The 17284-nt window shown below is 41.6% G+C and overlaps 1 protein-coding gene across 8 annotated transcripts in view; it reads left to right on the forward strand.

Annotated features, from left to right (window-relative positions):
• The window catches only part of ptprub (protein tyrosine phosphatase receptor type Ub), a 406174-nt gene that overhangs the window by 366107 nt on the left and 22783 nt on the right, over positions 1–17284 (forward strand). For all 8 annotated transcript variants that reach the window (XM_014169371.2, XM_014169389.2, XM_014169399.2 and 5 more), the window contains 3 exons: positions 7990–8144; positions 8534–8669; positions 8956–9105. In XM_014169371.2, coding sequence (XP_014024846.1) covers positions 7990–8144; positions 8534–8669; positions 8956–9105 — 441 coding nt within the window. The remainder of the gene's footprint in view (positions 1–7989; positions 8145–8533; positions 8670–8955; positions 9106–17284) is intronic.

Below are 17284 nucleotides of genomic sequence, written 5' to 3' on the forward strand. Positions count from 1 at the left end.
GGTGTTGTTACACGTGGTCTGCCACTGTGAGGACGATCAGCTGTCCGTCCTGTCTCCCTGTAGCGCTGTCTTGGGCGTCTCACAGTACGGACATTGCAATTTATTGCCCTGGCCACATCTGCAGTCCTCATGCCTCCTTGCAGCATGCCTAAGGCACTTTCACGCAGATGAGCAGGGACCCTGGGCATCTTTCTTTTGGTGTTTTTCACAGTCAGTGGAAAGGCCTTTTTAGTGTCCTATGTTTTCATAACTGTGGCATTGCCTACCGTCTGTCTGTAAGCTGTTAGTGTCTCAACGACTGTTCCACAGGTGCGTGTTCATTAATTGTTTATGGTTCATTGAACAAGCATGAGAAACAGTGTTTAAATCCTTTACAATGAAGATATGTGAACTTATTTAGATTTTTACGAATTATCTTTGGAAGACAGGGTCCTGAAAAAGGGACGTTTCTTTTTTTGCTGAGTTTACATTGCATGGATTCACTCTGTGTGCAATAATAGTGTTTAACATGATTTTGAATGACTACCTCGTCTCTGTACCCCACACATACAACTATCTGTAATGTCCCTCAGCCGAGCAGTGAATTTCAAACACAGATTCTTCCGCAAAGACCAGGGAGGTTTTCCAATGCCTCGCAAAGAAAGGCACCTATTGGTAGATGGGTATAAACAAAACAGACATTAAATATCCCTTTGCGCATGGGTGAAGTTATTAATTACACTTTGGATGGCGTATCAATACATCCAGTCACTACAAAGATGCAGGTGTCCTCCCTAACTCAGTTGCCAGAGAGGAAGGAAACCGCGCAGGGGTTTCACCATGATGCCAATGGGAATTTTATAAGAGTTTAATGGCTGTGATAGGAGAAAACTGAGGATGTTTCAACGACATTGTAGTTACTCCACAATACTAACCTAATTGACAGAGTGAAAATAAGGAAGTCTGTACAGCAGGGATGTTGCTAAGTCTATTTTAGGGGGGCTTTAGCAAACAAGCTGTATGTGACACACTGATGTGCAAATGCACAGATGCATTTGCCACAGAACTTGGACAGAACCAAAGCACTGTGAAATTCACAATATTCCAGAGGCAGATGCAGCAAGAAAGCACAAACAAAGGAACATGGGAGATTTTGTGGTGGAGACTTCCTTGGGTTTAGGCACAGAATTGTCATGTTCCCAAACAATGAAAACAGAGTTGTTGCTTCCCTGCTTGGACAGGATGGTTTGTGAGCTTGACCAGCGATTCTCAACTGTAGATGCAGGTCTGCTCAAAGGCATACAGGCATGCAGCCCCAACTCAAACTTCCTAGATACATCATGCTTAACGGAGTTTACCAAGCGCTACCTGTATTGATGTTAAAACAGAAGAGATGTTGGTGGCCAGAAACTTTCTTGCCCGGAAAAGAGAGGCTAGATGTCCTCCCAAAGATATGCTTGCTGTGCATAACCTCCTGGATGACGATATGTTTCCTTCTCCGAAGGAAAAGTTCCCTCACAATTCCTGTGAGCAGCTGCTCCTGTGAAAGGTCCTTTAGTGCACTGCGCCGTATGCACTCCTGGTTGCGTAAGACAATGGGTCAGAAAAGGCTTGCAAGTCTTGCAGCCATGTCCATTGAGGGTAAAGCGCTTGGGCCACTAAGCCACAATAGTGTCATTGACCGCTTTGCCACCTTTAAAAATAGGAGGTACACTTTGATGCGTCCACCCACAAAATACGCATGAAAAGAGAGAAGCAGAAAAGAGCAGTTGTGTAATATAGTATTATTTGTTTGGGAACTTCCTTTTTTTATCAGATTTTATTCCTAATTATTTATTTTTATTTTATTTTATTTAGCTCATTAGTTGAATTTAGTTTTACCCCATTGTGGATGATACTGTTTTTTTCTAATGGTATAATATGACCTGTCTGTCGGTCTGTCTGGTCTGTCGGGTCTGTCGGGTCTGTCGGGTCTGTCGGGTCTGTCGGGTCTGTCTGTCTGTCGACTTTCATTTCTTTATTTGGATAGAATTTAAGTAAGTCATATTAGATCAGTGTCTAACATGAACTAAGACGGGTATACTTTTAGCCAACCTTGACCAAAAATAACCTTATTTTACACCCGTTGTTACTCTAAAATAATTGATGAAAATACATTTTTGGGGGCTTTAAAAACAATCCTCGGGGAGTATGCCCAGACCCCCCTAAAAGAGGATTAGCCTCCCCTATCCATGAATCTCTAGTGACTAAAGTAATACTGCTAAACATGTGACAAAGCAATTAACATTTTGTTCGGAATACATAATGTTCTGTTTGGGTCAAATGCAATACAACACATTACTGAGTATCACTCTTCATATGTTCAAGCATATTGCTGGCTGCAGCATGTTATGGGTATGCCTGTAATCGTTAAGGTCTGGGGAGTTTCTCAGGATAAAAAATAAGCGGAATGCCGCTAAGCACAGGCAAAATCCTAAAGGAAAACCTGTTTGTCTGCTTTCCACCAGACATTGGGAGATGAATTCACCTTTCAACAGGACAATTTCAGTTGGACAATATCTCTTCACAACTGGCTATGTGATTATTGCAGTTCAATGGGTGTAACATTTGTTGACAATTTTGATACGTTTTGGAAACAAAACACGTTTTAGAAAGAGGATGAGATCCACCCAAATTGTTTGGGTTCCTGAATCCTTTCACAACATTATAAGACTGCGTTGAGACTGACTTATCAATGACCCAAGCCCAGCTCAGTTAATCCCTACCATTGTGATGCTGAGTTGTCATAAGGTTTCAGAAAATGTACATTATACCAGGGGCGTTGGAAGACACAATGTATGTAACCTAATTTATGTCCCTCTTACTGCTCTGAATGCCTCTGCTGATCCTACAGCTATTTTATGAAGTAATCATGTCCCTATGAACCAGATTTATATTGTTAGCACTGAGATGGTGTGCCCTAGTAGGAAGTCCACTGTGTGCCGCTCACCCTGCACTAACATAAAGAACGTGAGCACATCTAATGCTGCTAAGCTTCCCAGTAAAGCATTGAAAACAAGTAAGCAATTAGCCCACGTTAACATATGTAGATTAAGAAACCAGGTTCATGATATCAATAATTTGCTGGTAACGGATGACATTCATATTCTATCTCTGAAACTCACTTAGATAATACCTTTGATACAGTGGAAGCAATACAGGGTTATATCATTTACAGAAAAGACAGAAATGCCAGTGGAGGTGTTGCTGTTTATATTCAGAACCACATTCCTGTAAAGTTTAGAGAGGATCTCATGTTAAATACTGATTAAGTAATATTGCTACAGGCTAATCTGCCTCACTTAAAGCCCATTCTTGTGGGATGCTGCTATAGACCACCAAGTGCTAACAGTCAGTATTTGTATAACATCTGTGAAATGTTTGATAATATATGTGATACAGAGAGGTATATTTTCTGGGTGATTTAAATATTGACTGGCTTAAATCAAGCTGCCCACTCAAGAAAAAGCTTCAAACTGTAACCAGTGCCTGTAACCTGGTTCAGGTTATCAGTCAACATACCAGGGTAGTTACAAACAGCACAGGAATTATATCATCAACATTGATCACATCTTTACTAATTCTGCAGAAATTTGGTTTAAAGCGGTATCCAAATCCATTGGATGTAGTGATCACAATATAGTAGCCATATCTACGAAAACCAAAGTTCCAAATGCTCGGTCTAATATATAGTGTATAAGAGGTCATACAATAAGTTTTGAAGTGATTCCTATGTTATTGATGTAAAGAATATCTGACCAAACTATGAAAGACAAGCATTGTAATTTTGAATTCCGTAAAGTGAGTGTGGAAGAGGTGAAATAATTATTGTTTTCTATCAACAATGACAAGCCACCGGGGTCTGACAACTCGAAAGGAACATTTATGAGGATTATAGCGGACGATATTGGCACTCATATTTGCCAAATTTTAAATTTAAGCCTAATAGAAAGTGTGTGCATCCAAGCCTGCAGGGAAGCAAAAGTAATTCCGCTACCAAAGACTAGTAAAGCCCCCTTTACTGCCTCAAATGGCTGACCAATCAGCCTGTTACCAACCCTGAGTAAACCTTTGGAAAAAATTGTTTGACCAGGTACAGTGCTATTTTACAGTAAACAAATTGACAAGGGGAACTGGATGCATTCAACTGAAATGTGTCCTCCGCATTTAACCCAACCCCTCTGAATCAGAAATGTGTGGCGGGCTGCCGTAATCGACATTCACGTCTTCGGCGCCTGGGGAACAGTGGGTTAACTGCCTTGCTCAGGGGCAGAACAACAGATTTTTACCTTGTCAGCTCGGGGATTCGATCCAGCAACCTTTCAGTTACTGGCCCAATGCTCTAATCACTAGACTACCAGACTACTAGACTTTCAGCACGCTTATAGGGAAGGACATTCAACAAGCACAGCACTTACACAAATGACTGATTGGCTGAGAGAAACTGATGATAAAAAGATTGTGGGTGCTGTTTTGTTAGACTTCGTTGCGCTTTTTTACATGATCGATCATAGTCTGCTGCTGGAAAAAACGTATGTGTTATGGCTTTACAACCCCTGCTATATTGTGGATAATGAGTTACCAATCTAACAGAACACAGAAGGTGTTCTTTAATGGAAGCTTCTCCAACATAATCCAGGTAGAATCAGGAATTCCCCAGGGTAGCTGTCTAGGCCCCCTACTTTTTTCAATCTTAACTAACAACATGCCACTGGCTTTGAGTAAAGCCAGTGTGTCTATGTATGTAGATGACTCAACACTGTACATGTCAGCTACGACAGCGACTGAAATGCCTGCAGCATTTAACAAAGAGCTGCAGTTATTTTCAGAGTGGGTGGCAAGGAATAAGTTAGTCCTAAATATTTCAATAACTAAAAGAATTCTATTTGGGACAAATCATTTAGTAAACCCTAAACCTCAACTAAACCTTGTAATAAATAATTTGGAAACTGAGCAAGTGGAGGTGACTAAATTGCTTGGAGTAACCTTGGATTGTAAACTGTCGTATTCAAAACATATTGACACAAGAGTAGCTAAAATGGGTAGAAGTCTGTCCATAATGAAGTGCTGCTCTACCTTCTTAACAGCACTACTGGTCAGGTGCCACAAAAAGGGACTTTGACTTCATTACTACTTGCATGTTGAATACACCAAGCCGTCTGTTTGAACTACTGGCGTACAGCTGGAACATCCATGCATACCCTACAAGCCATTCCATAAGAGGTCTCTTCACAGTCCCCAAGTCCAGAACAGACAATGGGAGGCGCACATTACTACATAGAGCCATGACTACATGGAACTCTATTCCACATCAAGTGACTATCGTAAAACAAATAAAAAAACCACCTTATGGAACAGCGGGGACTGTGAAGCAACACAAACATAGGCACAGACAAATGCATACACACACACACACGATAACATACGCACTATACACACGCGTTTACCTTTATTTTTGTACTGTACAGGAAGTTTACATACATACACCTTAGCCAAATACTGTACATTAACTCAATATTTCACAATTCCTGACATTTAATCCTAGTACAAATTCCCTGTCTAAGGTCAGTTAGGATCACCACTTTATTTTAAGAATGTGAAATGTCAGAATAATAGTAGAGAGAATGATTTATTTCAGCTTGTATTTCTTTCAGCACATTCCCAGTGGGTCAGAAGTTTACATAAACTCAGTTAGTATTTACTAGCATTGCCTTTACATTGTTTAACTTGGGTCAAACATTTCAGGTAGCCTTCCACAAGCTTCCCACAATAGGTTGGGTGAATTTTGGCCCTCCTCCTGACAGAGCTGGTGTAACTGAGTCAGGTTTGTAGGCCTCCTTGCTCACGCACGCATTTTCAGTTCTGCCCACACATTTTCTATAGGATTGAGGTCAGGGCTTTGTGATGGCCACTACAATACCTTCTATGCCTTGGCATTCAAACCTAAAACACAAGGCCAAATCTATACCTGAGTTGCTAAATAAGAAGACAGTGAATGTTCCTGAGTGGCAAAGTTAGAGTTTTGACTTAAATCTACTTGAAAATATACTGCTCAAAAAAATAAAGGGAACACTAAAATAACACATCCTAGATCTGAATGAATGAAATAATCTTATTAAATACTTTTTTCTTTACATAGTTGAATGTGCTGACAACAAAATCACACAAAAATAATCAATGGAAAACCAATTTATCAACCCATGGAGGTCTGGATTTGGAGTCACACTCAAAATTAAAGTGGAAAAACACACTACAGGCTGATCCAACTTTGATGTAATGTCCTTAAAACAAGTCAAAATGAGGCTCAGTAGTGTGTGTTGCCTCCACGTGCCTGTATGACCTCCCTACAACGTCTGGGCATGCTCCTGATGAGGTGGCAGATGGTCTCCTGAGGGATCTCCTCCCAGACCTGGACTAAAGCATCCGCCAACTCCTGGACAGTCTGTGGTGCAACGTGGCGTTGGTGGATGGAGCGAGACATGATGTCCCAGATGTGCTCAATTGGATTCAGGTCTGGGGAACGGGCGGGCCAGTCCATAGCATCAATGCCTTCCTCTTGCAGGAACTGCTGACACACTCCAGCCACATGAGGTCTAGCATTGTCTTGCATTAGGAGGAACCCAGGGCCAACCACACCAGCATATGGTCTCACAAGGGGTCTGAGGATCTCATCTCGGTACCTAATGGCAGTCAGGCTACCTCTGGCGAGCACATGGAGGGCTGTGCGGCCCCCCAAAGAAATGCCACCCCACACCATGACTGACCCACCACCAAACCGGTCATGCTGGAGGATGTTGCAGGCAGCAGAATTTGCCAATCTTGGTGTTCTCTGGCAAATGCCAAACGTCCTGCACAGTGTTGGGCTGTAAGCACAACCCCCATCTGTGGACGTCGGGCCCTCATACCACTCTCATGGAGTCTGTTTCTGACCGTTTGTGCAGACACATGCACATTTGTGGCCTGCCTGAGGTCATTTTGCAGGGCTCTGGCAGTGCTTCTCCTGCTCCTCCTTGCACAAAGGCGGAGGTAGCAGTCCTGCTGCTGGGTTGTTGCCCTCCTACGGCCTCCTCCACGTCTCCTGATGTACTGGCCTGTCTCCTGGTAGCGCCTCCATGCTCTGGACACTACGCTGACAGACACAGCAACCTTCTTGCCACAGCTCGCATTGATGTGCCATCCTGAATGAGCTGCACTACCTGAGCCACTTGTGTGGGTTGTAGACTCCGTCTCATGCTACCACTAGAGTGAAAGCACCGCCAGCATTCAAAAGTGACCAAAACATCAGCCAGGAAGCATAAGAACTGAGAAGTGGTCTGTGGTCACCACCTGCCGAACCACTCCTTTATTGTGGGTGTCTTGCTAATTGCCTATAATTTCCACCTGTTGTCTATTCCATTTGCACAACATTATGTGAAATTTATTGTCAATCAGTGTTGCTTCCTAAGTGGACATTTTGATTTCACAGAAGTGTGATTGACTTGGAGTTACATTGTGTTGTTTAAGTGTTCCCTTTATTTTTTTGAGCAGTGTATATGGCAAGACCTGAAATGGTTGTCTAGCAATGATATACAAGAAATTTGACAGAGCTTGAAGAATTTTGAAAAGAATAATGGGCAAAATTTTGCACAATCCAAGTGTGCAAAGCTCTTAGAAACTTACCCAGAAAGACTCACAGCTGTAATATCTGCCAAAGGTGCTTCTACAAAGTATTGCCCCATGGGTGTGAATACTTATGTAAATTAGATATCTGTTTTTGATTTTCAATACATTTTCTATCATTTCTAAAAACAGGTTTTCACTTTGTCATTATGGGGTATTGTGTGTAGATGGTTGAGGGGAATTTTTTTTTTTAATCCATTTTGAATTCAGGCTGTAATACAACAAAATGTCAAGGGTTATGAATACTTTCTGAATGCACTGTAACTCATCTAATCTTCTTTTTATTCTTCTTCTGATGTTGTATTTCCACAGAGGGGCTACTCAGCTAAACACGAGGTGCGTCAGTTCCACTTCACGTCCTGGCCGGAGCATGGGGTTCCCTACCACGCCACAGGCCTGCTGGCCTTCATACGGCGCGTCAAAGCATCCACTCCCCCTGATGCCGGACCCGTGGTCGTCCACTGCAGGTACCAGCCTCCAATCAACACACACTGCAGTACACCACTCCCTGCTAGCTGTCAATACTCATGCAACCATTAATACTTTGTTTTTAAAGCTTAGTCCCAGTGGGCAAAACTGGTTGAAATGACATTTTAATCAGTTTTACATTCATTATGAGTAGGACGCTATTTCAGCCAGTTTTACCTGCTGTGGTTGAAGCCTTGTATAGGGGAATTGCGTCCATCCCCAGCCCTGATTCTATTATTTTCATGTCATCCAAAGAAAGAGAGAGCCAAGAGTTGCTTTTCGACCCTTATCTGTACACTGTTATTACAGTATTGTATGTGAAGGCTTGTCCTAATGGGTCAGAGTTCAGTGAGAGTGACATGGTGTTCTCCCTGTGTCTCTGTGTCAGTGTGGGGGCGGGCCGCACAGGCTGCTACATCGTGCTGGACGTCATGCTGGACATGGCCGAGTGTGAGGGCGTGGTGGACATCTACAACTGTGTCAAAACCCTCTGCTCACGACGCATTAACATGATCCAGACAGAGGTGACTGGGCTGGCCTACAGTACATAATGATATTTCTCTCTCGCACCCTTCCACACCTCGTACTCTTTCTTTGTGATATGGTCCTATGTTATAACTCTCCCCCCCCCCGTCCTCTGTACCATACCTCGCCCACTTTCTTTGTGATATCATCCTATGTTCTTCATGTTTTTTACTCTCTCTGTTCTGTCTCTCTTCCCCCCCCTTTCGTCCCCCCCTCTCTCTCTCTCTTCTCTTTCTCTTTCTCTATCCATACCCCCTCTCTCCCCCGCTTTCTCTCTATCTGCAGGAGCAGTACATATTCATCCATGATGCCATCCTGGAGGCTTGTCTGTGTGGAGAGACAGCCATCTTGGTGAATGAGTTTGCCCTCACCTACAAAGACATGCTGCGGGTGGACTCTCAGAGCAACTCCTCCCAGCTACGAGAAGAGTTCCAGGTCAGTCACACACCGGAATTAACCTGTTGGGTCTAGGGGGCAGCATTTGCACGTCTGGATAAAAAAAATGTACCCGATTTAATCTGGTTACTAATCCTACCCAGTAACTACAATATGCATATACTTATTATATATGGATAGAAAACACTCTAAAGTTTCCAAAACTGTTTGAATGGTGTCTGTGAGTATAACAGAACTCATTTGGCAGGCAAAACCCTGAGACATTTTCTGACAGGAAGTGGATACCTGATGTGTTGTATTGACTTTAAACCTATCCCATTGAAAAACACAGGGGTTTAGGAATATTTTGGCACTTCCTATTGCTTCCACTAGATGTCACCAGCCTTTACAAAGTGTTTTGAGTCTTCTGGAGGGAGATCTGACCGAACAAGAGCCATGGAACGATGATGGCCCATTAGACACCTTGCGCGCGAGTTGATGTTGGGTACCCTCGTTCCAATACGTTATAAAAGAGTATGCATTCGTCCACCTTGAATATTATTCATGTTCTGGTTAAAAAAGGCCCTAATGATTTATGCTATACAACGTTTGACATGTTTGAACGAACGGAAATATATTTTTTCCCCTCGTTCATGACGAGAAGTCCGGCTGGCTTACATCATGTGCTAACGAGACGGAGATTTTTGGACATAAATGATGAGCTTTTTTGAACAAAACTACATTCGTTATGGACCTGTGATACCTGGAAGTGACATCTGATGAAGAGAATCAAAGGTAATGGATTATTTACATAGTATTTTCGATTTTAGATCTCCCCAACATGACGTCTAGTCTGTATCGCAACGCGTATTTTTCTGGGCACAGTGCTCAGATTATTGCAAAGTGTGATTTCCCAGTAAGGTTATTTTTAAATCTGGCAAGTTGATTGCGTTCAAAAGATGTAAATCTATAATTCTTTAAATGACAATATAATATTTTACCAATGTTTTCTAATTTTTATTATTTAATTTGTGACGCTGACTTGACTGCCGGTTATTGGAGGGAAACGATTTCCTCAACATCAATGCCATAGTAAAACGCTGTTTTTGGATATAAATATCAACTTGATAGAACTAAAAATGCATGCATTGTCTAACATAATGTCCTAGGAGTGTCATCTGATGGAGATTGTAAAAGGTTAGTGTATCATTTTAGCTGGTTTTATGGTTTTGGTGACCCTGTCTTTGACTTGACAAAACATTACACACAACTCTTGTAAATGTACTGTCCTAACATACTCTAAATTTATGCTTTCGCCGTAAAACCTTTTTGAAATCGTAAAACGTGGTTAGATTAAGGAGATGTTTATCTTTCAAATGGTGTAACATAGTTGTATTTTTGAAAAATTTGAATTTTGACATTTATTTGGATTCAAATTTGCCGCTCTTGAAATGCACCTGCTGTTGATGGAGTGCACCACGGGTGGCACGCTAGCGTCCCACCTAGCCCCAAGAGGTTAAATAATACACCTTCTGTTTCGTTGTGAAATACTATTTGTTTTCAGTGACTTCCCATTAAAGGTTAAGACAAAACAACACAACCCCAACCTAGAATACTAAATTGAAGCACTGTTGGATATTATGACTTTGTTGCTGGTGCACTAGTGGGGATCAGACGGAAGTTGTGTCTGACCTGAAGTCAGTTGATGTAACGATGCTGGATGGCTCAGAAGTCCAACACATTGTAGCAGAAAACAAGACAATTTAGACTGATTAAAACAGCACTCTTGTGGAAAAATACAGTCAATCACTAAGTGGCACAAGCTCTTCAAAGTCAACAGATGGTGTAGAGAGAAAGGAGTTACAATGCGGAAGAGCTGACAAAGAGGTATGTGTGTGCACATCAGAACCAAGGTGAAAATAGTTGTATTTTGTAGTTTATTTGAAAATACCAACTTTTCAAATATTCAAGGTTATCAAATATATTTTATATAGTTTAAACTAAAAGGCAACTATTTTCCTTGATATTCAAATACAGGTCTCAGAAAAACAAATCATTTAAAGTATTTTGATATGTTTCAGAAAACCAAATAATATTTGAAGATATATGAATATATGCAAGTTATTTAAAAACTAAACATATTTATTTGATGTCGAACATTTGATGAAGACTGAAACACTTACAACTGTAAAACTTCAATTAAAGGCAGCATCTCAAATAGCTGCCTGTCCTTTTAATAGCCTGGCAACGACACACATTTCGGCAAATAAACAAATAAACGTGACTAAATTAATTATTTACAAGGTTACCATGAATTACCAGGAATTGTTTGAGGTTAAATGTTTGATTTGTTCTGTTACATAATAAATATCACAATCCTCAAGTTTTATCTCCAGTAAGAAACTACTAGCCATTGGCTGCTAACAGCTGAGAACTGCTAGCTAACTGGCTAGTTAACTGGCAAGCACAAAAATTGTCAACAACTTTGGTTGTACAGACCCCCAGAAATCGTCTGATCGCCCTCTGTTGTTTTGTTTGTAGAGGAATACTAAGACAAAAGAAACGTGACAGTAGGTAAATGAAAACACATTAGTGCAGGGGAAAAAAATGTATATAATAGAATGCTGGAAATGAATGCTGAAATTAAATGATTAACCATACAAATCAGCAAAAGCGGTGTGCATTAGACACCTGGCTCAAATAGACACCTGGCTCAAGTAGAAGGCTTTCTCTGATAAGCAAACTTTTGTGTTCAGTGATTTAATAAAATAAACACCCGGGATATTGATTGAAGTTTTACGGTAGTTGAATTAGTATAAATATATGATCATAAGTACATGGTTTGAATGGGTCTTAGATGTGAATCTTAATATAGCCTACAGCTAGAATAAAATGCACGAGGGACATAAAGAGTAGACCACTTTTGCAGCTTCAAAATGAACAAGACATATTTTCATAATGAGTGAGACATAAAGTAATATAGTAACTTTGTGATTATTACAATAGCAACATTGTTGTTACATAGGACTTTGCTTAATAATGGAATTATTACATAAGAGGAATAAGGAACAGTCACTATTTCTCTTGTGTACGGTAGAGACAAAAACTCTCAGCTAATTGCTCTGAAATTACAATACAGTATTATGTAACAACATGCTAATATCTAGGAAACCCAAAGTTCCAAAGGCTGAGCCTAATATAGTGTATAAGAGGTCATGCAAGTTTTGTAGGGATTCTTATATTTATGATGTAAAGAATATTTGCTGGTCTGTGGTGTGTAATGAGGAGCAGCCAGATGCTGCACTTGACACATTTATGAAATTGCTTATTCCAGTTACTAATAAGCATGCATCCATTATTCAAATGACTGTAAAAACTGTAAAATCCCCTTGAATTGATGAGGAATTGAAAAATGGTATGTTTGAGAGGGATAGGGAAAAAGGTATGGCAAATAAGTCTTGTTGCACAACTGATTGGCAAACGTACTGAAAATTCTGAAATATCACGTGACTGAACTGAATAAAAATAAGAAACTATACTATGGAACAAAGATAAATGATATTTTTATTTATTTTTTATTTCACCTTTATTTAACCAGGTAGGCAAGTTGAGAACAAGTTCTCATTTACAATTGCGACCTGGCCAAGATAAAGCAAAGCAGTTCGACAACATACAAAAACACAGAGTTACACATGGAGTAAAACAACATACAATCAATGATGCAGTAGAAAAAAAATAAATAAAAAAAATAAATTATAATAATTATAATAATAATAATAATAATAAAAAAAAATAATAATAAAAAAAATATAAGATTATATACAATGTGAGCAAATTATGTGAGATAAGGGAGGTAAAGGAAAAAAAATGCCATGGTGGCAAAGTAAATAAAGTATAGCAAGAGAAACACTGGAATGGTAGATTTGTAGTTTGAAGAAAGTTCAGAGATAAAATATAAATAATATGGTGCAAAGGAGCAAAATAAATAAAATAAATAAATACAGTAGGGGAAGAGGTAGTAGTTTGGGCTAAATTATAGATGGGCTATGTACAGATGCAGTGATCTGTGAGCTGCTCTGACAGCTGGTGCTTAAAGCTAGTGAGGGAGATAAGTGTTTCCAGTTTCAGAGATTTTTGTAGTTCGTTCCAGTCATTGGCAGCAGAGAACTGGAAGGAGAGACGACCAAAGGAGGAGTTGGCTTTAGGGGTGACCAGAGAGATATACCTGCTGGAGCGCGTGCTACAGGTGGGTGCTGCTATGGTGACCAGTGAGCGGAGATAAGGGGGGACTTTACCTAGCAGGGTCTTGTAGATGACCTGGAGCCAATGTGTTTGGCGACGATTATGAAGCGAAGGCCAGCCAACGAGAGCGTACAGGTCGCAGTGGTGGGTAGTATATGGGGCTTTGGTGACAAAACGGATGGCACTGTGATAGACTGCATCCAGCTTGTTGAGTAGGGTATTGGAAGCTATTTTGTAAATGACATCGCCGAAGTCGAGGATTGGTAGGATGGTCAGTTTTACGAGGGTATGTTTGGCAGCATGAGTGAAGGATGCTTTGTTGCGAAATAGGAAGCCGATTCGAGATTTCACTTTGGATTGGAGATGATTGATGTGAGTCTGGAAGGAGAGTTTACAGTCTAACCAGACACCTAGGTATTTGTAGTTGTCCACAAATTCTAAGTTAGAACCGTCCAGAGAAGTGATGCTGGACAGGCGGGCAGGTGCAGGCAGCGATCGGTTGAAGAGCATGCATTTTGTTTTACTTGTATTTAGGAGCAGTTGGAGACCACGGAAGGAGAGTTGAATGGCATTGAAGCTCGTCTGGAGGGTTGTTAACACAGTGTCCAAAGAAGGGCCAGAAGTGTACAGAATGGTGTCGTCTGCGTAGAGGTGGATCAGAGATTCACCAGCAGCAAGAGCGACATCATTTATGTATACAGAGAAAAGAGTTGGCCCAAGAATTGAACCCTGTGGTACCCCCATAGAGACTGCCAGAGGTCCAGACAGTAGGCCCTCCGATTTGACACACTGAACTCTGTCAGAGAAGTAGTTGGTGAACCAGGCGACGCAATCGTTTGAGAAACCAAGGCTACTGAGTCTGCCGATGAGGATGTGGTGATTAACAGAGTCAAAAGCTTTGGCCAGGTCAATGAATACGGCAGCACAGTATTGTTTCTTATCGATGGCGGTTACGATGTCGTTTAGGACCTTGAGCGTGGCTGAGGTGCACCCATGACCAGCTCTGAAACCAGATTGCATAGCGGAGAGGGTGCGGTGGGATTCGAAATGGTCGGTAATCTGTTTGTTAACTTGGCTTTCGAAGACCTTAGAAAGGCAGTGTAGGATGGATATAGGTCTGTAGCAATTTGGGTCAAGAGTGTCACCTCCTTTGAAGAGGGGGGATGACAGCAGCTGCTTTCCAATCTATGGGAATCTCAGACGACACGAAAGAGAGGTTGAACAGGCTAGTAATAGGGGTTGCAATAATTTCGGCAGATAATTTTAGAAAGAAAGGGTCCAGATTGTCAAGCCCAGCTGATTTGTAGGGGTCCAGATTTTGCAGCTCTTTCAGAACATCAGCTGAATGGATTTGGGAGAAGGAGAAATGGGGGAGGCTTGGGCGAGTAGCTGTGGGGGGTGCAGTGCTGTTGAATGCAGTAGGGGTAGTTAGGTGGAAAGCATGGCCAGCCGTAGAAAAATGCTTGTTGAAATTCTCAATTATAGTGGGCTTATCGGTGGTGACAGAGTTTCCTATCCTCAGTGCAGTGGGCAGTTGGGAGGAGGTGTTCTTATTCTCCATGGACTTTACAATGTCCCAGAACTTTTTAGAGTTGGAGTTGCACGAAGCGAATTTCTGTTTGAAAAAGCTAGCCTTGGCGTTTCTAACTGCCTGTGTGTATTGGTTTCTAACTTCCCTAAAAAGTTGCATATCGCAGGGGCAGTTCGATGCTAATGCAGAACGCCACAGGATATTTTTGTGTTGGTTAAGGGCAGTCAGGTCTGGGGAGAACCAAGGGCTATATCTGTTCCTGGTTCTAAATTTCTTGAAAGGGGCATGCTTATTTAAGATGGAGAGGAAGGCATTTAAAAAAAATAACCAGGCATCCTCTACTGACGGGATGAGGTCAATATCCTTCCAGGATACCAGGGCCAGGTCGATTAGAAAGGCTTGCTCGTTGAAATGTTTCAGGGAGCGTTTGACAGTGATGAGTGGAGGTCGTTTGACCGCTGACCCATTACGGGTGCAGGCAATGAGGCAGTGATCGCTGAGATCTTGGTTGAAAACAGCAGAGGTGTATTTAGAGGGCACGTTGGTTAGGATGATATCTATGAGGGTGCCAGTGTTTGCGGCTTTGGGGTTGTACCTGGTGGGTTCATTAATAATTTGTGTGAGATTGAGGGCATCAAGCTTGGATTGTAGGATGGCTGGGGTGTTAAGCATGTCCCAGTTTAGGTCACGTAGTAGCACGAGCTCTGAAGATAGATGGGGGGCAATCAGTTCACATATGGTGTCCAGAGCACAACTAGGGGCCGAGGGGGGTCTTTAGCAGGCGGCAACGGTGAGAGACTTGTTTTTGGAGAGGTGGATTTTTAAAAGTAGAAGTTCAAATTGTTTGGGTACAGACCTGGATAGCAGGACAGAACTCTGCAGGCTATCTCTGCAGTAGATTGCAACACCGCCCCCTTTGGTCGTTCTATCTTGTCTGAAAACGTTGTAGTTAGGGATGAAGATTTCAGAGTTTTTGGTGGACTTCCTAAGCCAAGATTCAGACACAGCTAGGACATCCGGGTTGGCAGAGTGTGCTAAAGCAGTGAATAAAACAAACTTAGGGAGGAGGCTTCTAATGTTAACATGCATGAAACCAAGGTTATTACGGTTACAGAAGTCATCAAAAGAGAGCGCCTGGGGAGTAGGAGTGGAGCCAGGCACTGCAGGGCCTGGATTCACCTCTACATCCCCAGAGGAGCAGAGAAGAATAAGTATGAGGGTACGGCTATAAGAATTGGTCGTCTGTGACGTCCAGAATAGAGAGAAAAAGGAGCAGGTTTCTGGGGGCGATAAAATAGCTTCAAGGTATAATGTACAGACAAAGTTATGGTGGGATGTGAGTACAGAGGAGGTAAACCTAGGCATTTAGTGATTATGAGAGAGATATTGTCTCTAGAAACATCATTGAAACCAGAAGATGTCATAGCATGTGTGGGTGGAGGAACTGAGAGGTTGGATAAGGTATAATGAGCAGGGCTAGAGGCTCTACAGTGAAATAAGCCAATAAACACTAACCAGAACAGCAATGGAGAAGGCATATTGACATTAAGGAGAGGCATGCTTAGCCGAGTGATCAAAGGGTCCAGTGAGATTCAGACAGCTAGCCGGGCCATAGGTAGCAAGCTGGTGGAAGATGGGAGGGAGGTCTGTTTTTAGCCACTTCGTGCGTTTCCGTCTGTGGGTTAGTGGGGTTCCGTGTGGAAGGGGGGACCAGTCCAAGTTGGCAAAATAGTTAGTTATAGTGGCCCAAGAAAAGTGTCCGATAGACCTATTCAGATCGCAGCCGAAAAGACAGCTAACGATTAGCGGGCCGCAGATGGGCGATCAGAATCAGATCATATAAAGTATGATAGTAAAAAGCTTTGGAACAACTTAAATGAAATTTTGGGCAAAAAAGCAAACTCGACTCCATCATTCAGTGAATCAGATGGCTCATTCATAACAAAACCTACTGATATTGCCAACTACTTTAATAATTTTTTCATTGGCAAGATAAGCAAATTTAGGCATAACATGCCAGCAACAAACGCTAACACTACACATCCAAGTATATCTGACCAATTTATGAAAGAAAAGTATTGTAATTTAGAATTTCGTAAAGTAAGTGTGTAAGAGGTGAAACAATTCTCTATCAACAAGGACAAGCCACCGGGGTCTGACAACTTGGATGGAAAATTACTGAGGATAATAGGGGACGATATTGCCACTCCTATTTGCCATATATTCAATTTCAGCCTACTAGAAAGTGTGTGCACTCACACTTGGAGGGAAGCTAGTCTTTCCGCTACCTAAGACTAGTATAGCCCCCTTTACTGGCTCAAATAGCTGACCAATCAGCCTGTTACCAACCCTTAGTAGTAAAGTTTCGGGAAAAAATGGATTTGACCAGATACAATGCTATTTCACAGTAAACAAATTGACAACAGACTTTCAGCAAGCTTAATATTATTATTATTATTATTATTA

The sequence above is a fragment of the Salmo salar genome, chromosome ssa02, assembly GCF_905237065.1.
Source record: "Salmo salar chromosome ssa02, Ssal_v3.1, whole genome shotgun sequence".
In the NCBI taxonomy this organism is placed as follows: Eukaryota; Metazoa; Chordata; class Actinopteri; order Salmoniformes; family Salmonidae; genus Salmo; species Salmo salar.